This window comes from Gorilla gorilla, chromosome 7 (assembly GCF_029281585.2).
Source record: "Gorilla gorilla gorilla isolate KB3781 chromosome 7, NHGRI_mGorGor1-v2.1_pri, whole genome shotgun sequence".
NCBI lineage: Eukaryota > Metazoa > Chordata > Mammalia > Primates > Hominidae > Gorilla > Gorilla gorilla.
In genome coordinates, this window is record NC_073231.2 from 150,686,793 (window position 1) to 150,708,159 (window position 21,367).

The following is a 21,367-nucleotide window of genomic DNA, read 5'->3' on the forward strand; positions in this document are numbered from 1 at the left end:
TCAAGAATATCCAACTTCAGGCCGGGTGTGGTGGCTTATGCCTGTCATCCCAGCACTTTGGGAGGCCAAGGCGGGCACATCACGAGGTCAGGAGGTCGAGACCATCCTAGGTAACAGGTGAAACCCCGTCTCTACTAAAAATACAAAAATTTAGCTGGGCGTGGTGGCAGGCGCCTGTGGTCCCAGCTACTTGGGAGGCTGAGGCAGGAGAATGGCATCAGCCCAGGAGGCAGAGCTTGCAGTGAGCTGAGATCACGCCACTGCACTCCAGCCTGGGTGACAGAGTGAGACTCCGTCTCAAAAAAAAAAAAAAATCCAACTTCATACAAAATGTATGTTTATTTCCTGAAATGTTTGACCTTAACCTGTTTAATAAAGCCTGTGTCCCTCAAAATCAGGGTGCAGTCTGCAGTTTTGAGGTCACAGGTCCCTGTGAATGAGGAAGCAGCACAAGGAAGGCTCTACGAGCGCTGCTAGACTGAGTAGGTTAAAATAATTTACCTAAACTGTTTTCCCTTAAGTATCAGTGGCTCACACTGGCTCCAACAATAAGGAAATGCATTAGCTCATGTTGGAGGAGGTCCAGGAGTGCCTAGAATTCCAACTTCAAATTAGGTCCTTAGAACTTAACCCAGCCACCCAGGACCAGAGGGCCCAGCCATTTCCCCTTCTTCAGAGAGGCAGGCTGGGCTAGCAGGTACACGCCATCATTACTGGTGTGGTTGGCATTCATGGAGCACATACCAGTGCCAGGCACAGAAGCAAGGTGTCACAGCAAGGGTTCTGAGGTCACACTTGTGTCCCAGGGGCTTGCTGTGTGACCTAGGACATCATTGCCCTCCCTGAAACTCAGAGCCTTATTTGTGTATCTGAAAACATGCACTGTGAGAGGGTACTGAGAGGAAACAATGTAGAGAAACATGCCTTACTGGGCCTGTCAGAGAACGAGCACTCAAGCAAATGCAAGTACCCCCACCCCTGTCCATGCCAGCATCTCCAGCACACCTGTGTGCGCACAGGCCCTCAGGCTGATGACTGTCTTGTACTGGCCTAGTTGCCCCACTTTTTTTTGGTAGGGGGGAACGCGGTGAGGAGGAAATAAAGACAGTGGAGAAAAAGACGAAAATGGGCCAGGCGTGGTGGCTCACGCCTGTAATCCCAGCACTTTGGGAGGTCGAGGTGGGTGGATCATGAGGTCAGGAGATCAAGACCATCCTGGCTAACACAGTGAAACCCCGTGTCTACTAAAAATACAAAAAATTAGCTGGGCGTGGTGGCGGCCGCCTGTAGTCTCAGCTACTTGGGAGGCTGAGGCAGGAAAATGGTGTGAACCTGGGAGGCAGAGCTTGCAGTGAGCCAAGATCACGCCACTGCACTCCAGCCTGGGCGACAAGAGTGTGACTCCGTATCAAAAAAAAAGAAAAAAAAAGACGAAAATGGGATGGAAAGAAGGTGGTTGGGAAACAAATATGGGGAGAAGAACCTGAGAAGAGGTGATGAGAGGGAGTGGGGAAAGAAGATACTGGGAAGGAAAGATGGTTGAGCGAAGAACTTGGGGTGAGGGAGTGGGGAAAGAGGACTCTGGGGAGAACTTAGGGAGAGGAAGTGGGGAAAAACGATCGTAGGGAAAAGAACTTGAGCTGCAGTGGGGGTAGACCAGCAGACCGTAGGGTGAAAGGACAGATGGGAGGAGAACCCCAGTTGCCTTACTTTACAGGGGAGGCCACACAGGTCTGGGTGTAATTGATGGTGCGGAACAGCTTTCCCTAAAACTCAGCCTGAAAGACTGCCAAGAACTGAGGGTCTGAGATTTTATTCTTTGTAGAAGCTCACGAGAAATCCTGTAGCCATTCCACCTAGGAGGGGACGGCAGGCAGATTACTCACCGTGGTTGTCAGGGCCCTATCAGTTCCTTTTGCCCACCATTCCCATGATGCAGAGGCCCAGCAGGTGCAGGCACAGCTGAGAAACTCGGAGGTGAGGAGTGAGCCTGCTCTGTTGGGAGCTGGGGGGCCATTACCTCACCCCTCAGGTTTTTTTTTTGCTGCCGACACAACCTTGAGAAGTGGCCCAGGTGGAGCACGGTGGGGTTCTTGGCACATGCAGGAACATGGAGGGAGGCGTGGCTGATGGCAGGTGGCTTGCTCAAGGCCTGATGCTTTTTTGCTGAAATTGAATTTTCAGGTGAATCTGCTGCTCAACCCTAATCTAACAGGCTGGGACCTTGTCCATTTGATTTTCTCACACAGCATCTAATTAAGGCTGATATTCACAGGCATGAGGCCAACTGTAAGACAGACCTCAACCCTGTCTCCACAGTCCTTGTCATTCAGGGGGAACCTGGAACTCCTGACTGGTGACCTCCCACCTGCCTCTTCAGGGGCTCCTCCCGGTGTACAAGGGTGATGGTGCTCTCCACAGCCATGGAATCTGTGCATCCACTGTAACTGCCTCTTCTCCAGCCATGCCCTACTCACACCGGAACTTCTGTGCACGTGGAGTATGTGTGCAGTGTCCCTGCCTTGGGCCATGTGGCTGCTGAGAAGGGTCTTGGCAGGTAATGTGCTTAGCCAGGTGGTCACCTTCAGATCTAGCACAGGGGTTGCTGTTGCTTTTTCTCTACTTCAGGCTTTCTGGGCCGCCCAACCATGGGACAAGAGCCAAGGCACCCACATGCACCACCTGCAACTCCTGTTCCTGGCCTTCCAAAACACTGCTCACAAAGACTGACCCTGCCTCCTCCTGGGCTCTCATCATCTCCTCTTGGCCACTTCCTGGTTCATGATCAGGACAGAAGGAGGGGAACGTCAGCCATATGGATGGTCTGAAAATTCCAGATTCTGTGCTAACCATAATGCTGTGTTCTTTTCACTAACAGCAACCAGCCAAAAAGGGGCTGGGGTGCAAGCTTCATTCTGCTTCAGCACCTGGATTCTCTCTGGATTGACATGGTCCTAAGTCAGGGGCTGGCAAACCATTCGTAGCTTTTTACATTTCTGAATGGTTGGGGAGAAAATAAGAGACTTGTGACATTTGAAAACTATGTTAAAATCGAATTTGACTGTGCACAGTGTCCCTGGGCTTGGTGATGCCCAAGCGTCTTCATGGAGCCTCTGGCAGCTTTCCTGCTGCAGCAGTGTTTACCACACCAGCCAAATCACCTTGAACTTGGAAAATAACTTCATGCCCTCCAGCCACTGAAGGATTATTTTTCCTCTCAGCCCTTAGTGGTTTCTTTACCTAAATGTCACGGTACAACTGAGAATAAGGCAGCTGGGTCACTTCAATAGAAGTAAACCTAAAGTCCAACAATCCAGGTTAGACATTAGCCACGGAGGGATGGGAGGAGGAGTCTTCTTTTTTTTTGAGACGGAGTCTCGCTCTGTCCCTCAGGCTGAAGTGCAGTGGTGCGATCTTGGCTCACTGCAAGCTCCGCCTCCTGGGTTCACGCCATTCTCCTGCCTCAGCCTCCCGAGTAGCTGGGACTACAGGTGCTGCTACCACGCCCGGCTAATTTTTTTGTATTTTTAATAGAGACGGGGTTTCACTGTGTTAGCCAGATGGTCTCGATCTTCTGACCTTGTGATCCGCCCGCCTCGGCCTCCCTAAGTGCTGGGATGACAGGCGTGAGCCACCATGCCCGGCTGAGGAGGAGTCCTCTTCTAGCTGCACGATGTGGAAATGACACATCATGTCCATGGGGCAGCTTGCTGAGAGCCAAGGGTGTGAGCACATGACTTAAATTCAAGCTACTGCACAGCTTTGAGATCTGAGAATCACATGGAAGCATCCAGGTGGCCCCTGGCACACAGGCTGGTGGTTCTTTTGTGGAGAGGGAGAGGAAGAGGGGCTGCTCATGGGGTAGTGCAGGTGCTAGAATATCCTGTTAACCTGTTCACACTGCACTGCAATTCGGGCTTCGGTAAGCTCATCTAAAGAGTTTCCAGGCCAGGCACGGTGGCTCACGCCTGTAATTCCAGCACTTTGAGAGGCCAAGGAAGGATCATGTGACCCCCAGGAGTTCGGAGACCACAGTGAGCTGTGATCGCACCACTGCACTCTAGCCTGGGTGACAGAGTGAGGCCCTGTCTCCACAATATATAAATAAAAACATTTTGGGTTTCTGTTTTGGAGACAATAAATTAAATCTATAACCTAGGCCTGGAATTGCTTTTTATCTCAACTGTCAGAATAATCTTTCATTTATGACACTGAATTGAAACTATCTGGACCTTTCTGGAAGCTTCACAAAGTGGAGCAGAGCAAGGGCCGGGTCCAGGCCATTTTATAAATCCTCAAGTCCCCAGTGCATGCAGCTTGACTCAGAGCCCCAGAAATGTTTGCTGAATGAATGAGTGATGCAGGTGGGGAGGCATCCAGGCTTTGAGCTCAGGACAGTGCCACAGGAGAGGGAAATCACCAGCAAGTTTCCACAGAGAACTAAGGCCAAGAAAACCAAGGGAGTAATTTCCCAGATGCAGACATCCGTTCTCTGTGCAAGGCCTTGTGCAAGCCACGGGGACAAAGATGGACAGGGCGGGCCTCTGCCCTGGAGTCCAGGTCTAATGGAGACTGACCACTGACAAGGACGGACAGGTGCTCTGTATTGGAGGGGTCCAGTGGGCTCATGGGGTTGGCACCAACCATGCCTGGACTAAGAATGGTTTTTCAATGGAAAAAAATACTTTGTGACACATGAAATTAAAATTTCATGGCTGGGTGTGGTGGCTCATTGCTGTAAAACCAGCACTTTGGGAGGCCGAGGTGGGCAGATCACCAGAGCCCAGGAATTCAAGACCAGCCTGGGCAACATGGCAAAACCCCATCTCTACAAAAAATCTGAAAATTAGCCGGGTGTGGTGTGGTGTGCCTGTGAGCCCAGGAGGTTGAGGCTACAGTGAGCCATGATCATGCCATTGCATTCCAGACTGGATGATGGGGAGACCTTGTCTCAAAAAAAAGGAAAATTTCACTATCCATTAAAAAAATATTATTGGAGGCCAGGCTCGGTGGCTCATGCCTGTAGTCCCAGCTGCCTGGGAGGCTGAGACATGAGAATTGCTTGAACCTGGGAGGCAGAGGTTGCAGTGAGTAGAGATCGTGCCATTGCACACCAGCCTGGGCAACAGGAGTGAAACTCCCGTCTCAAAAAAAAAAAAAGATGGTATTGGAACACAGCCATATACATTTGTTTACGTATCGTGTGACTGCTTTCAAGCCACCATGGCAGGGTGGACAGAAACTTCATGGCCCACAAAATCTAAAATGTTTACTCTCTGGCCCTTTGTGGGAAGAGTTTGCTCACTGCTGAGTCAGAGGAAGTGGCCTCTAAGTCTGCTCCACGCTGTAGGGATCTCAAGTCCGACTGGATCATGTCTGCCCTAATTAAAACCCCACTGCTCCCCCTTGCCCCAGTGGAATGACCAAAATCCCATGTGTGGCCTTGAGGCCAGCCGCTGTCCCTGCACTTGATCCCCCATCCCTCAATCCCCTATACTCGGGCAGTGCCAGCCGCAGTCCCGGGAATGGCCCACTCCCCTGCCTGTGTCTCATAAGCTGTCTTTTCATGGCTGTGTCTTGATTTGCCTGGGTCCCCGCTTGAGACAAGCCCAAGGGCTCACAGATGAATTGAGGCAAACACAGATTCCCAATGAGAGACAGCGAGAGGTCAGCCTGAGGACCGAGGGCAGGTCCGTGCTCTGGGCTCCACACAGGCTTTGCTAAGCAGCTGGGAGAAGCAGAAGGATGGGGCTGTCCCTAAAGCTGCTGTTCCTGCAGGGCCAGGGCCGGTGAGTGAGAAAGGCAACATGGTCCCAGCTGCCCCAGCCCCATCCACATCTGGGGACAGAGAATGCAGGAAGTGGCTGGGCTGGTCATATTCCTGATCTGATGACAGTGGGGGGACAGTGCCTTCGGGGAGAGAGAAGGGCTTTACCTGGAACTCAGTGAGGGTGGGACAAAGCTGAGTGAACGACCAGATGGCAGTACCCACAAGCATGCACCTTAGAGGGCACCTGGGCTCCTCCCAGAGTCTACTGACCCCACCCCCAGGTACTCCTCTGTACCCTGACATGTCAGAACTGCTCATGGAGGGATGAAGAAGAAATCCAGGCTAGTGGAGGAGACAAACCAAAAACTGCAGACAAGACAAACAGCCAAGCAACGCCAGGCACTCAAAGACAAGGGGAGGTTTCTCAGCAGAGAACAGACTAGACATGGTCCAGAAGTGCTCCATGGAGGCAGGAACAGTCAGCTGGAACCCCGCTGACCGAAAATGGCTCTGCAGAGACTGAGCCCCAAGGCCCCTCCTGGAACACAGTTATGCTGGAAGCTGCAAAGCTGGCTACAACCCCTGCACACACCTGCCCTAGAGGCACCCGGGAGAGGTCCCTGCCACCAACTCCACCCTGGTGACAGCCTCTCTGCTGGGCTCTAGCCTCCTCCCTTGCACCCCTCCACACAGCAGCCAATCACCAGATCACGTCTCTCCTCTGCTGAAAACCCTCAAAACGGTTCCTCTGTCACTCAGAATTGAGCCAAAGTCCTTAAAAGGCCCTCAGGCCTTGACCTCTGTACCCTCCCCAACGTCGCCTCCCCACAGTGATCTCCACCTGCTTGGCTGCAGCCAGGCGGGCCTTAAGCACGTCAGGCCTCCCCACACTGGCCGCCTGGGCACCGTCCTCCCCACCTTGTGCTGCTCCCCTCAGAGCGCTGTGCCCCTGGCTCCTTCAAGTCCTCGCTCAGATGTCACACCCTCAAGGAAGGTCGCCCCATCAGCACGCAGACCCCACGCTACTTGCTGCATCACACGCCATCCTCTGATGAGCTATTCCAGTTAATTTTTATGATTTATTTTACAATGTTTCCCCTCCCCTCAGCCGCACTAGAATGTCAGCTCCATGGGGTCAGGGATTTAAGGCAGAAGAATGAAAGTGCCCAGCCTAAAACACAAGATCTACAAAAGCACCTGGCTACATGGGGCCAGGCTGAGCAACTGTATGTTGTCTACAAAGGGCCTCAACCTGGCCTCACATGGCCACGTCCAGCAGCAAAGACAAATGTACAGGGAAGGGGAGGGTGTGAGGTTCAACACCCACCTAGAGAAACATGTTTTTAGCTGCTTTACTTCCAAAAAAGAAAAAAAGGCATAGCTCTCTTTTTCAATTAAACAGAAAACTACATAATTACGTTCAAACACTCACTGAAGAGCCTGCCTCATGGGAAGGGCAGGGCTGTCGTGGGAAGAGTCAGCTGCACTTTGGCACCATCTCGGGTGCCTGTTCAAGCCTGATCTGAATGGGACTGGTCAAGTGAGGGGTCAGTCCTGCAGTCTGCGCTCACACCTCTTCTCCAGATCTGCCATCTCCTTTAGGACCAGGGCCACGCTGTACCGCAGCTCCTGGAACTTGGCTGTGGGGACCTCGAAGCGGTATGCTGACCCATCTGAAAGCTTCAGCTGCATCAGGACGCTCGGCTGCAGGGAGCGAGCCAGGGCACTGGTGGAGATTGCTACATCCACCCGCCACCGAAACTCAGCAACATGCGGCAGCCAGGCACCCTGCTGCTGGGCCACAGAATCAAGGAGGGGCCGCTGGCTCCCAAATACCACGCTGGCCAAGTCCCCGACCAGGTCTTGGGGGATGCAGAGCTCCTGGAGCTGGTCCCTGAAGGTGTCAGGCTTCAGGCTGGTGGGGGGCAGACGGAGGGCCTGCTGGAGCAGCGTGTGCATGCCTGCCAGCAGGGCACCCAGCCGCTCCTCCGGCAGGTTGGCGCTGACCCCAAGACGCTGCACAGCCTCTCGGCAGTCCTCCCCCTGCAGGCTGCTGACCACAAGCTTCAGCAACTTTCTGAACGTGCTCCTGTCTAGGTCCCCTAGTAGCCGGGCCATTGCTGCCACCTCTGGAGGAAGCTGGGCCCCCAAGAAACTCACTCGGCCACTGTGACTATCGCCAGGATGATGCAGGTATGGAGTTGCAGCCCCCACAGCAGACATTGCTGCTGCTTCCTCTTTGATCAGCCAGCCCAGGAGGTCGGTCCCAGATGCAGATGCCTAGAGTGGGGCGGAGGGGAGAAGACCAGTGACTCTCACATCCTTTGGGCCAGCGAGTGAGGGTTGATATGGTCCCCATCATCAGCATGCTGACAGTGTGAACTACCAATGACTGTCAGTGCTGCGGAGATGGCCCTGGAAGCAGGTGGCAGAGGGGTCCATGTCAGTCCCAGGAGGAGCGGAGGCCTCCCAGAGGAAGTGACATCTAAGGCATGAAGGACAAGCAGGAATTGGCAGAGAAGTGGGGGGCAGGGAGGAGGACCAGGAAACAGCACAAGTTCTCCAAGTAAATTAATAGATGAAAGAATGAACTAGGGGAAAGGTCCGGGGAACACAGGGACACTGAAGCTGGCGCCACAGACCACAACGAGACCATTTAACTATTCAATCTTGAATCCTTCACAACAGTGGGCAAGAAGAATTACCATTCTCACCTGACAGAGAGGGAGATAAGGCTCTAGGCCAGGTGCAGTGGCTCAAGCCTGAAATCTCAGCACTTTGTGAAGGTGAGGCCAGCGGATCGCTTGAGCCCAGGAGTTGGAGACCAACCTGGGCATCATAGCAAGACCCCGTTTCTACAAAAAATTTAAAAAACTAGCCAGGCGTGGTGGTGCACGTCTGTAGTCCCAGCTACTCAGAAGGCTGAGAGGACAGAGGATCCCTTGAGCCCAGGAGGTCGTGGCTGCAGTGAGACGAAATCGAGCCACTGCACTCCAGCCTGGACAACAGAGATGCTGTGAGGAAGGAAGGAAGGAACGAACGAATGGAGGGAGGGGGGAGGGAGGGGAGGGAGGGAGGAAGAAAAGAAAAGTAAAAGGAAATCAAAGCTCTAAACACAGCTGCCAAAGTCAAGGACTGAAGCCTAGACCTGTCTATTCAGAAGTCCCAGCTGTTTCCACCACAGCCCCCAACCCCCGGGCTGGAAGAGCTGAGCAACGGGCGGCAACAGAGGCAAGTGCGGCAACTAAAGAGGGTTCCGACGCACCTGAAGGAGCAGTGCAGCAGCACAAGCACCTGCTATGCCAGAGGAAACGCACGTGCCCACCTCAGCACAGCAGGTACTGGAGCAGAGCTCAGCGGGGCACAGCTCCTGTCCTCGAGGCACTCGTCAGGCCACTCTGCACAGCCCTGGGGGAGCCCAGGAGCTCCCCACGGGCTTCACGGCGCCCGTCTCCCTGGGAGTAAACGACCACCCACTGCCAACTCCTTCACCGCCCCGCCAGCACCAGGAGCTCCTTCCCACTCCAAAGAGCCATCCGGGAAGGCCTCCGAGCTGCCCGCTTCCGGTCACGCGGCTTGGAAGGCCGGGTTCGCACCCTGACTCCCTACCCGCGGCTCTGATGGGGGCGCGGCGTCGCCCGTTCCGGGGCGCGGCGGCCTTGGTGCACAGAGTCAAATTGGCACTCGGCCGTCGCCGCCCCCACGGTTCGGGGCCAACCTACCGGCGGGCGCTCCTCCGCGGAAAAGCCCCGCAGTATCCAGAGCTCTCCGAACACAGCGGCGAAGCAGCCTTTCCTAGGCCCCCACCCCTAGCTCGGGAGGGAGACTCCATCCTACTCCACCCCACGCTCCCGCGGTCCGACTCGCCCCCAGCACCTGGCGCCGGCAATTCCCGGCTGATGCAGCCAAAAGCGGGCCTGGTCCCCGGAAGCGCCCTGAGAGACACTTCCGGGCCGCTCTAGGAAGGCAGCAATGACCGCCCCACTGTGGTCCGCTGGCCCGAGGGGCGGAGCCGAGGCCGCGCCAGGTCCCGCCCCCTCCCCGCCCGGGGGAGTCGGGGGTCGCCGGCGGGGTCCCAGACCTCGTCTTAGACAGTTTTGTTTTGTTTTTTCTTTCCCCAAAGAAAAAGGAAACAGAAGGTGGTGTTGTGTTTCCGTTTCTGAGGTAGAAACTGCGGCCTGGGCCCGCGTCTCCCTCCCCGCCCGCGCAGAGTGAGGGTAACGCGGGAGACGCGTCCCGTGGTCCGGGGTCAGAATTCCAGTCACCTGAGGCTGAGGAGCTCGCTGGCTTTCGTCGGCGTCCGGGTGGGCGGCGGGGAAACGGCGAGACCTTGCGGATCAGCGCGGAGCGGAGCCGAGCGGGCGTCCCTGTCCCGTGTGGACGGTCTGCGCCTCCAGGGTTTTGAGAGCTGCCCCGTTTCCCCTCCTGTCGGGTGGCGTCCGGCGCGCGTGACTCGGTTCCGCTTTGGGCTGCTCTGTTGGGCCCTAGTGCAGGAGCTCGGTCCGAAACAATGGCCGAGCCATTTTATTTAACATGTACTTTACCATAGTTAAAAAATAATATGCCAAAATCATTGAATTGTACAAAATGGGTGAATTATATGGTATGTGAATTATAGCCCAATAAAACTTAAAAAAAAACTCTGAAAAGGGAAACAACCTAATTAAATGGGCAGAAGATGTGAGTAGATATCAAGGAAGATACAAAGTGGGTAATGGGTACATGAAGCCTTCAGCATTGTTGGCTATTAGAGAAATGCGAATGGAAGCCACAGGGAGGTGCCATTTCATACCATTAGAAGGGTTATAATAAAAATGACAGGTTGGGCGCGGTGGCTCACGCCTGTAATCCCAGCACTTTGGGAGGCGGAGGTGGACAACCAGATCTCAGGGGAACTCTATCATGAGACCATAACTTAAGGGCATGGTACTAAACCATTCATGAAAAGCCACCCCCACGATCCAATCACTTCCCACCAGTCTCCACCTCTAGCATTGGGTATTACCTTTCAGCATGAGATTTGGGCAGGGACACAGATGCAAACCACATCAGCCATACAATGGAATAGTGTTCAATAATAAATAGGAGTGGAGACTGGGTGCGGTGGCTCATGCCTACAATCCCAGTACTTTATGAGGACTAGGTGGGAGGATCACTTGAGGCTAGGAGTTCAAGACCAGCCTGGGCGACATATCAAGGCTTCATTTTTACAAAATTAAAAACAGGTGTGGTGTGCACCTATAGCAGGGGTCCCCAACCCTCAGGCTGTGGACCGCTACAGGTCAGTGGCCTGTTAGGAACTGACCTCACAGCAGGAGGTGAGGGCAACCTATAGTCCCAGCTATTTGAGAGGCAGAGTGAGGACCGCTTCAGTCCAGGAATTTGAGACCAGCCTGGGGAACATGGCAAGACTCCATTTCTAAGACAAAACAAATCAAGTCTAAAAACCATGCTGAGGGAGGATTGTTTAAAGGGAATGGATCTGGGAAGTTTAGAAAGAGACTGCATCTGTAAGGTGTTATTTCTCTTTAAAATATCTGAAGCAAAAAGGTGAAGTGCTATCACTTGTGAGGTCTGAGCGGTGGTTACGTGGCAGACCCACCCCCTCCTGAAGTGAGGAGAGCCAGGAACCTGGGGGTGAGTTTTGGAGACAGTTCCCACCCAAAGACCAGAGTGCCTGGAGAACTCTCGTCTTATTGTAGCAGGACGAGCCACAGACAAAACTTCTCAGACACTGGGTTAAAGAAGGAAGGGGTTTTATTTGGCCGGGAGCTTTGGCAGACTTGTGTCTTAAGAGCTGAGCTCCTCGAAAAAGAAATTACTGGCCCTTTTAAGGGCTTACAACTCTAAAGGGTCCACGTGAAAGGGTTATTATGATAGATCGGGAAAGCATGGAGAACATGACTGGGGGCTAAGTGCATCAGCTAATAGAACAGAAAGTTTTACAATGCTTTCTTATACAATGTCTGGAATTTACAGATAACACAAGTAGTTTAGGTTAGGGGTTGATGTTATTATTATTATTATTAACACCAGGGCCAGGTGATGGCGCCAAGGTCATCTGGCTATTTATCTTCTGTTTCTTTCTCACTTTTTGTTTTCTCCCATTTCTCCTGTCTTATAAACTAGGCAAGACGGGGAGAGGAGGGCAGTAGGAGAAGTGGTGGTCTCCTTCCTTACTATGGTCAACATTTGTAAGTTAATTTAGCTTGAAACAATTTCAAGCTTAGATAAAAGGTTGCATGAATAGTGCACCTTCCCAGAGACCCCCATTCAAGGGTCACCAGGTGTCCCTGCAATGTCTCTGTTGCCTGGCAAGAGTGGTGTCATCTTGAAGCAAAATCACTGTGGTGGCCGATGTTAGACTCCTGCATACCAAGGTCTTCACACAAGGCCTGTAGCATTGATAACCCCTCAGAAAGATGCTACCTAACTTCCCCAGCAGTCATGAATTTTGCAAGAAAGTCTAAGACATCACCAGCTGCACATGTTTTTACCAAAAAGCTTGCTATATAAAGGATGCTTTCTGGGGGGCAGGTGCAGGGATCCACTGTCTTGTGGCTGCCCGAGATACTACTTTGTTCATAAGTTTCTAGTAAATGTTTCTTTTGGAGAAACTCCATTTGTCAGCCTCTTTTTTCAGCCTCTCAGCTCCCTTGGCCTTTGGGGGTAGGTTTGTGTGACCTGCTCACTGCGGAGCAATCCCTCAGAGCATCAGGAATTGGGCGAGGGTCACAAGTTGCACCCACTTGTCCTGTTTCTTGTCTCCTTCAGTCTAGAACAGCCTTTCCATCTCCTGGACTTTCAGGACCCTGAAGTTTAATGTTTATATGCAGTCCTTTTGGAAAATGTTTCTCAAATTATCATCATTCTCTTGGTCAAGGCAGTGACTGAGCCTGCCCAGATTCAAGAAGACATTGAAGATATTGCTCCTGCTCTCAAAGGGAGGGAGGCCAAAGAACCTGTGGCATCCTCAATCAGCCACAGCAGCCACCATGGTGGTAACTCAGGCAAGAAGCACCAATACCTGTGAAAGCCAGGTGTCTCCAGGGCATGAGGCTCAGGATGTTTACACAGTGTCAAAACATCACCATGCAATGTAATTATTATTAATTACAAAGAGGAATAAGGTAACTTCACAGGAGACAAACCAGGCAAACAGCACCCTGGTCAAATGATCTAAGACAAAACCACAAGTAATGGCACAAACCAATGTCATTCTCCAACTGTCAGCTGCGGTGGGAAGACATCACTGCACAGCTGCCTGAGACACTTCCACCCAAACTTCTCTCCACTTGGTGTCAAGCTTGAAGCCATCTGATGGCCCCTCCATCTTCCTGGTTACCTCACTATTTTCTACCCCAGACATTTCTCTGAACACGACGTTTGTATCCTTAATCTTGGTGTCTTCTTCTTGGAGGACCCAGACCAACACAAATGGGCCAGAAGCAGCTTGAGAAAACCGGTGATCAGATGGACATTTGGGATTGGCCCACCCACTGTCTGCAGGTGAAGAGGGTGCTGTTCTGGTTAGGAGGTGGGGCACTGATGGTCCCTGGCACAAGGTGGTGGCTTCACTGCTAAGCTTTCCCTCGTGACCTGACAAAATGTCTCAGCAGAAGGGAGTCTGTGCAAGGGACAATGATGCAGGCATTTGAAAGGTGCAAGGATGGCCATGCAGGCCCCAGGATCCCAGAGCAAGTCTGCACCGCCTGCAGCAGAGAATACAACACTTGTCCATGGGACCCCCAAATGGCCCTGCATCCACACTTCCCAGTGTGAGCTGAGCTCTGTCAGGCCTCCCCAGGCATGAAGTCAGGCAGCCCAGCAGCATCCATCAGAAGGCGGCAATGACATGGCCAGGATGGTGTCCATGCAGGGCCAGAGTGCCAGAGTGAGCTGAGGGAGCAGGCAGTCTAGCCCATGTGCCTCCCTCAGCTCAAGCCTACGGCTGCAGAGGGTTCCTGTGTGGTTGAAGGAGTTTGATTTGTAGATGGATGGGCCCAGCCCCACGTGCCTCCCTCAGCTCAAGCCTGTGGCTGCACAGAGGGTTCCTGCGGGGCTGAAGGAGTTTGATTTGTAGATGGATGGGCTCAGTGCATCGCACACATAAAATGCAGCTCAAGCCTACGGCTGCAGAGGGTTCCTGTGTAGCTGAAGGAGTGTGATTTGCAGATGGATGGGCTCACTGCATGGCACACATGAAATGGACAGGAGCAGCTGTGTTACTGCCACTCTCAAGGGTGGGAAGGAAAACCTTCCCAGTGGGCAGAACTGCAGGCGGCATGCCCGGTCACCCCACCATCTGCAAACAGAAGTGGCCTGAGGTGAGAATGCCCAGACTTCTGGGCAGTGGCCTTGTGTCCCCACCTTCTGTGGGGGCCAGAAGGAAAAGGAGCCTGCAGACCAGGTCTGGGTTGAGGCAGTGGTGAACACAAAGGAGGGGCACAGAGTGGGGAGGTGTTCGCACATATCAGTGCCCACCAAGGCATCCAGCACACATGAGGCACCGAACAACCAAGCAGACAAAATAACTCACCAGTGGACACCAGTCCTCACTGTCAGCCACTCCGGAACATGAGAGGGGTGACCCTGGTGACAAAAATAAAGACTCCATATGGAAGACCTCCTTCACCCTGGGTCTCACGCTGCCGGGCGCAGTGACTCATGTCTGTAATCCCAGCACATTGGGAGGCTGAGGCAGGAGAAGGAGCATGAACTCCCTTACCAGGGCCTGTCTGGCAGCTGCCACCTCTGGATGTCCAAATTGTCCATAACAGAGTTGACGCCATCATGCCCTTTCTATCCTGGAAAGGCTGGCAGTTTTTTCTCACACAGATGGATGCCTATTTCAGGTACCAGCTGGCCTTTCCTACAGAGCCTCAGCCCACACCATTGTCTGGGGCTTAGGTTGCTTCATTCAGAGGCATGAATCCTCACACAGCGGCATCCTAATGGGACCCACCTGTATTGTAGCAGCCAGCCTCATGCAACTCTGCACTGGCCTTCTAGAGGCTCAGCTGAAGCAGCAGCTTGGAGAACATGCTCTGAAAGGATGGCACCATCCTTTGGGATGCCATGCATTAATTTGGATACTTTTTATGGTGCTGTGTTCCCAACAGAAAGAACACATGAGTCTGGGAAACTAAGATTTGAAGCAGGAGTGGCCCAACTCACCCAGACTCTCCCATAACCTACTGGGAGATTTTGTGTTTCCTCTCTACATGTTTCTAGACTTTGTAGGGTTGGAGGTCCAGTTCCCCAGGAGCACACAGCAAGGATCCCACTGAATAAGCTACAGTTGCTACAAGGACATTTGAGCTTCTCAAACCCAGGGACCCACCGAGGTCCACTGTGTTGACAGTTGAGGTAATTTTAGGATGAGTAATGAACAGAAAAGAAGAGAACATTTCAGCCCTGAGACCAGTTCCAGTGATGAAGACTGTAGCTAATCCAACTAACCACTTCCTTCTGAGTTTCTTTTCAGGAAGAAAGACCCATGGGAACCAGGGTTCTCTGAACTGGTAAGAATTAGAACTGGCTGGGTGTGGTGGCTCACACCTGAAATCCCAGCACTTTGGGAGGCTGAGGCAGGAGGATGGCTTGAGTCCAGGAGTTTGAGACCAGCCTGGGCAACATGGCAAAACCCTGTGTCTACAAAAAATACAAAAAAATTAGCCGGGCATGGTGGCACATGCCTCTAGTCCCGGCTATTTGGGAGGCTGAGGTGGGAGGATTGCTTGAGCCTAGGAGGTGGAGGTTGCAGTGACCTGAGATTGCACCACTGCACTCCAGCCTGGGTGATGTTGGGTTTTGAAGGGAAGACGAGGGTTAAAGAATGACACACACACAGAGACAGAGGGTGGCTTAACAGCAACACAGGTATATTGCAAAAACCTGTGGAGATGGGAGACCAGCTTAGTCCCAGAGCCCATTGCGGCTTACAGGCTGGGGCAATTTATAGGCCTGAGTGGGAGGGGTCGGGGCAGGTGGTCATGGCCTGCTTCCTGGGAAAATGTTGATAATGTGTTCTTAGGATGAGGTGGTTCTGGCCCTTGTTCCAGCAGAATGTGGTGTTCTTTGCACTTTCTCCCAGCAGAATATAAGAGGCAGGCTGTTTCTCACCACCCAAACCCCCGTGGAATGTTTCATTTTGACCAAGGTCTGCGAAATGGTGGGGGACTTACAAAATTGTGCAGGTTGGACTAACATTCTTGCTTTATACTTTTTTTATTTTTTCAAGACAGAGTCTCACTCTGTCGCCCAGGCTGGAATGCAGTGGTGCAATCTTGGCTCATTGCAGCCTCTGCCTCCCGGGTTCAAGCGATTCTCTTGCCTCAGCCTCCTGAGTAGCTGGGACTACAGGTGGCCGCCACCACACCCGGCTAATTTTTGTATTTTCAGTAGAGATGGGGTTTCACCATGTTGGCCAGGCTGGTCTCAAACTCCTGACCTCAAGTGATCTGCCTGCCTCAGCCTCCCAAACTGCTGGGATTACAGGCGTGAGCCACCGCGCCTGGCCACCTTCTACTTTAATATAAAGGGAAGAGGGTGGTTGTTGATTATCTGGCTGCTTCCTGCTGAATAGTGGTGCTGTAATCAGGGTTTGGGTTTTGAAGCAGTGGGTGTCCGACTTCAGAGTTGCTTTCCTGGCGGCGCTGATACTGGACTTGGCGGAGTGGGATGGTATCAGTGTCTTTCTGGGTGGCTGCCTGGACAAGGGAGTTCAGCCTTTGGGAGGTAAAGTGGGATATGAAGGTGAGTACACACAGGCCAACTGTTAGGAGGAAGAAAATTAGGGGCCCTAAGAAGAGGTTACCCAAGGCATCCACTTTAGGAGGGATGACCCCTGCCTCTAAGAGTTAGTGGCTTGATGTTGGATTTCTGCAGACCTGTCTCGGAGCCTGCGGGCTGTGTCTCAAACAGTGCCGTATTCGTGAACATTTGAACAGCCTCCTTCTTAGAGATACACACATATGCGCCCCTTCTCAGTGGCTGACAGGTCTACGGCCCTTCGGTTCTGGAGAACAACTCCCACAGGGGAACCTACCTGCCTTTGGAGGCTTGTGATGGAAGTAGGCATGTCAAGAGGACTGCAGAGATTTATATATCTATATAAGGCAGCTGAGGCTGACACACTCGACCCGCCATTGTGGTGCCAAGTGCGACAGAGAGGCTTAATCCTGTTACCAGAGGAAGGAGATGTAGAGCCGGCTTAGCGTGCTCGGAGGAGGAAATAGGGAGAGCCTCAGTGGTTTGGTTGTTAGGCAAAATGTCAATGTTTGGAGATTGAAACACCAGGGTGTATGTTTGTAACCCACCTGCTGGCAGACAAAGATAAGTTTGTTTCATACAGAAAGAAAAGGGGGGTTGGGGGGGTTGGCAGGCAAAAGTTGTAAGTGAAGGTATCGAGCTATGAGAAGATCGGGGGTGAATCCTGGACAAACGTTTTGTTCCAACTTTTTGTTTTTCCAGGTTGAATAGCTGTTAACAAGGGTAACCCCTGTGAGGGCTGGATAGGGGATGTTGGTGGGGGAGGAGGTAAAGGCTGTTTGGTTTTGGAGAGAGAGAGAAATAGGTTTTCATTAACAAGTAGCTACTGCAGTACGGGTAGGGCAGAAGGATATAGGTTGCAGCTGAGGGAATTGTGTGTGCATTTTTTCCAGGGAGCGCCCTTGAGTTGGTTACATGGAGAGTGGTGCTGGCAGAGAGGGGAGGGGTTGATAAGAGGTGTTCTACGGAATCCAACTTGTAACATGTTTAGATGTTAAGAGGCAAAGGAGGGTGACAGCCCTGTGTGTGACGGTGTGGGTGGATTTGATGGATTGCGGGGAAAGGTGTTTAGCCGAATAAGATTATAAACAGGTTTTGGGAATGAATTGGCCAAGTAGGTGAGATGCAGGTTTATTTTGGACCAAGTTTCTGCAGTTAGGTTAACAGGAAGGGCTGTGAACTGCTGGATTTGTGTGGACAAACAAATTTACAGTTGGAAGAAAGAGGGGAGTGTGACTGATTTAAGAGAAATGTGTGAGGCTGATGAAGGGGGCCCGACTGCCAGAGGTTGGGGGTGAGGACTTAGCATATCCCACAAAGGACAAAATGAAAAAAGGCAATTTGAGTAGGAGTGAAATTCTGAAAGGTACCCTGTAGCCATAGCTCCTGGATTGATGTGAGGAATTCGAGTGGAGTATCCAGGGACGTGGGGAGGGAAAGATCTGAAACAAGGTATGAGATAAAATATTTGAAATTGGAGGCAGAGAGTGTTATGGACCAGGGCCTTCTGGATAGGCAACTTCTGCACTCTTGTTAAGCACAGTGAGGTTGGTCCTGTGAGGGAGGAAGAATAGTTTTTGTGGGGGGAGAAAATTTCTGGATGTGAATCTGGAGCTTTTTTTAGTTCGGAATTGTGTATCCAGTGTGGGAAGGGTGTTAGCTTTGCTGCCGTGGGAGTAGCTAGAATAACCTGGTGAGGACCCGTCCACTTTGGTAGGAGAGGGGAGGAGGAGGGGTCTGTGATCCAGACCCAGTCCCCCCTGGTTGTAGGGACAGGGAGGAGTGTTTTGAGGATGGACTTTCAGGCGGCGGCAAGTAAGCGTTAGTGTACTGTCTATTAGATGGTGAGTGAGGTGTAATGCTGGCCAAGTACCCCATGCAGAAGGGCGGGGAGATACAGGGAGATTTTGGAGGATAAAGCGGCATCCATACATATGTTCAAATGGGCTTACGCTGAGGGGCTTGTGAGGAATGGCTTATAAAGGCATGAGGGCCATGGGGAGTAGTAAAGTTTAGGCCATTTTAACCTCTAGGGAGAGTTTGGATAATTGTTGCTTTAGAAGGGCATTGGACCATTCAATCTTACCTGAAGATTAGGGTCAATAAGGAATATGGAAGGCCCATTTAATGTTTAGAGCCTTTGCCAGCTGTTGGTTAACCTGTGAAACATATGTTGGCCCATTGTCTGACTGGATGAAAGAGGGGAGTCCAAACCAGGGGATAATATGCGTGAGGAGAATAGAAGCAACAGTGTGCCTTTTCAGTAGTAGTAGTAGTGGTGGTAGGAAACCCCTCTATCCATCCAATGTATCTACTATTGTCAGAAGGTTCTGGACTCATTTTACAGGGGGCATGCAGGTGAAGGCGATTTCCCAGTCCTGCCCTGGCAGGTGTCCTCAGGCCTGGTGTGTGGGGAAAGGGGGTGATTTGATAGCTTTCTGAGGGGAAGTTTGAGTGCAAAGGGAACATGCCTTAGTAATATCTTTGAGATTGGCGGCCATGGTGGGAGAATGTATATGTTTTTAAGAGCTGAAGTAGGGGGAGGCAACCAGCATGGAAATGGTTGTACACATATAAAAGTACAGAAGGTTTTTTTTTTTGGAGACAGAGTCTTGCTCTGTCACCCAGGCTGGAGTGCAGTGGCGTGATCTCGGCTCAGTGCAACCTCCACCTCCTGGGTTCAAGCAGTTCTCCGCCTCAGCCTCCTGAGTAGCTGGGATTACAGGCGCCTGCCACCATGTCCGGCTAATTTTTGTATTTTTAGTAGACATGCGGTTTCGCCATGTTGGCCAGGCTGGTTTTGAACTCCTGACCTCAGGTGATCCTCCCACCTCAGCCTCCCAAAATGCTGGGATTACAGGCGTGAGCCACCATGCCCGGCCCAGAAGGTTTTTAAAATTTGGCCAAGACAATTTTAGCACTGAGGTAGAACCATTTTTTCCTGAATGGCACCAGCCAGGGCAAGTGAGGTTTGTTCCTCCTGGGTATATACAGGGTATATGCTGGGAAAACTGGGCAATAATGATGGGGTTTAAGGGCTGCCTGCCGGGCTGCCTAATTTGCTAAAAGATTTCCCTTGGTTATGGCATTTGTAGCCTTTTGGTGTCCCTTACAATGGATAATGGTGGCCTGTAGTGGTAGTTTAGCTGCCTCCACCAGCTTGTGTATGAGTTTGCCATTTACTATGGGGGTTCTTTTTAGCTAGAAATCCCCTTTCCTGCCAGATTAAGGTGTGAGAATGTAGGATGTGGTATGCATATTTGGTATTGGTGTAAATGTTTTTTTTTCCTGTAATGGAGTCTCACTCTGTCACCCAGGCTGGAGTACAGTGGCACAATCTTGGCTCACTGCAACCCCCGCCTCCTGGGTTCAAGCAATTCTCCTGCCTCAGCCTCCAGAGTAGCTGTGACTACAGGTGCCCACCACCATGCCCAGCTAATTTTTGTATTTTTAGTAGAGACGGGGTTTCACCATGTTGGCCAGGCTGGTTTTGAACTCCCGACCTCAGGTGATCCGTCCGCCTCGGCTTCCCAAAGTGCTGGGATTACAGGTGTGAGCCACCATGCCGGGCCAGGAATCAGTGTAAAAGTTAACCCTCTTTCCCTTTGTTAGGGTGAGGGCCCTGGTTAGGGCAACCAACTCTATCTGTTGAGAGGCAGTTCTGCCTGTTGCAAGGTAGTATGGGGTGGGAGAGCATTAGATTCTGAGAGTTTATTTTGGCAATGATGTTGTAACCACATGGTGGACATGGCTCCTTTAAAGAGCTTCCGTTAATGAACCATGTAGTTGTTCCCTGCAAAGGGGCTTCTGAAATGTGTTGGAAGGGGGAGGAAAGGGAGTCTAAGAGGTCCAGGCAGGAGTGAGACAGCTCAGAGTCAGAGGTGTTTACAGGGAGGAGAGTGGGAGGGTTGAGAGCTTTACCTTTCTGGAAGGTGATTAGAAGGTTTCCTATGAATAAGGTGTGTACCTGGTGTAAGCAGGATGGTGGGAGGGATAGAAGAGATTGATGGCTCATGAGGTCCCGTAGGTTATGGGAAGATGAAATAGTAATATGTTGGTAGAGAGTGAGTTTCTGTGCCTCCGAGGCCAGCAATATGGCCGCACCCAAGATTTTTAGGCAGGGTGGCCAGCCTTGGATGACAGTCTGGTTGTTTTGAGGGGTATGCAATGGCTTGTGTTTGGCAGAGCAGTTCAAGAGCAAGGCCTTGTCAGAATGTACATGCAGAGTAAAGGGCTTGGTGGGGTTGGGCAGTCATAGTTCTGGGGCCATTAAAAGGGTATTTTTTAGTTTTTTTTTAAAGTGTGAATTGATGGGACAAGCCGGGTTCAGAAGCTCTAGGCTGGGCCCAAGTGAGGCCATGTAGAGCAGCTTGGCCAGCAAACAGAAGTTGGGAATCCACAGCCGGAAGTATCCCATGAGGCCCAAGAAGGACAGGAGGTCCTTCTTTGTGTGGGGAAGGGGCAATGTCTCGAATTAGCTCCTTTTGTTGGGTTAGGATGGCCTGAGAATTAGGGGTTAGAACTCAGGTGAGTGACCTGGGTTTGGGCTACCTGAGTCTTTGTTGGTGAGACCCAATATCTTTACCTATGGAGGAAGTTTAAAAGCTGAGTGGTGTGTTGGATGGACAGGTTAAGGGAGGGGCTACAGAAAAGTAGGTCATTGACTTATTGGGGGAGGGTGCTAGGAGCAATGGGAAGTTCAGCTAGGTCCTTGGTGAGGGCCTGTCCGAATAGGTGGGGCCTGTCCCAGAACCCCTGTGGGAATATGGTCCATGTTAGTTGGGTGGATGTGTGGGTATTAGGATCTGACCAAGTGAAAGCAAA

The 21,367-nt window shown here is 51.9% G+C and overlaps 1 protein-coding gene across 4 annotated transcripts in view; it reads right to left on the reverse strand.

Annotated features, from left to right (window-relative positions):
- Positions 1–6,835: 6,835 nt before the first annotated feature.
- The window catches only part of COMMD5 (COMM domain containing 5), a 35,920-nt gene continuing 21,388 nt past the window's right edge, over positions 6,836–21,367 (reverse strand). The window contains exons 4-5 of one of the 4 annotated variants that reach the window (XM_004047723.5): positions 10,036–10,254; positions 6,836–8,050 (exon numbers count right to left, since the gene is read on the reverse strand). In XM_004047723.5, coding sequence (XP_004047771.3) covers positions 7,319–7,993 — 675 coding nt within the window. In that variant the 5' untranslated portion in view covers positions 7,994–8,050; positions 10,036–10,254 and the 3' untranslated portion in view covers positions 6,836–7,318. Of the gene's footprint in view, positions 8,051–9,035; positions 9,772–10,035; positions 10,255–21,367 lie in introns of those variants that run through there. The other 3 variants (XM_004047722.5, XM_004047724.5, XM_004047726.5) reach the window with 3 other exon arrangements.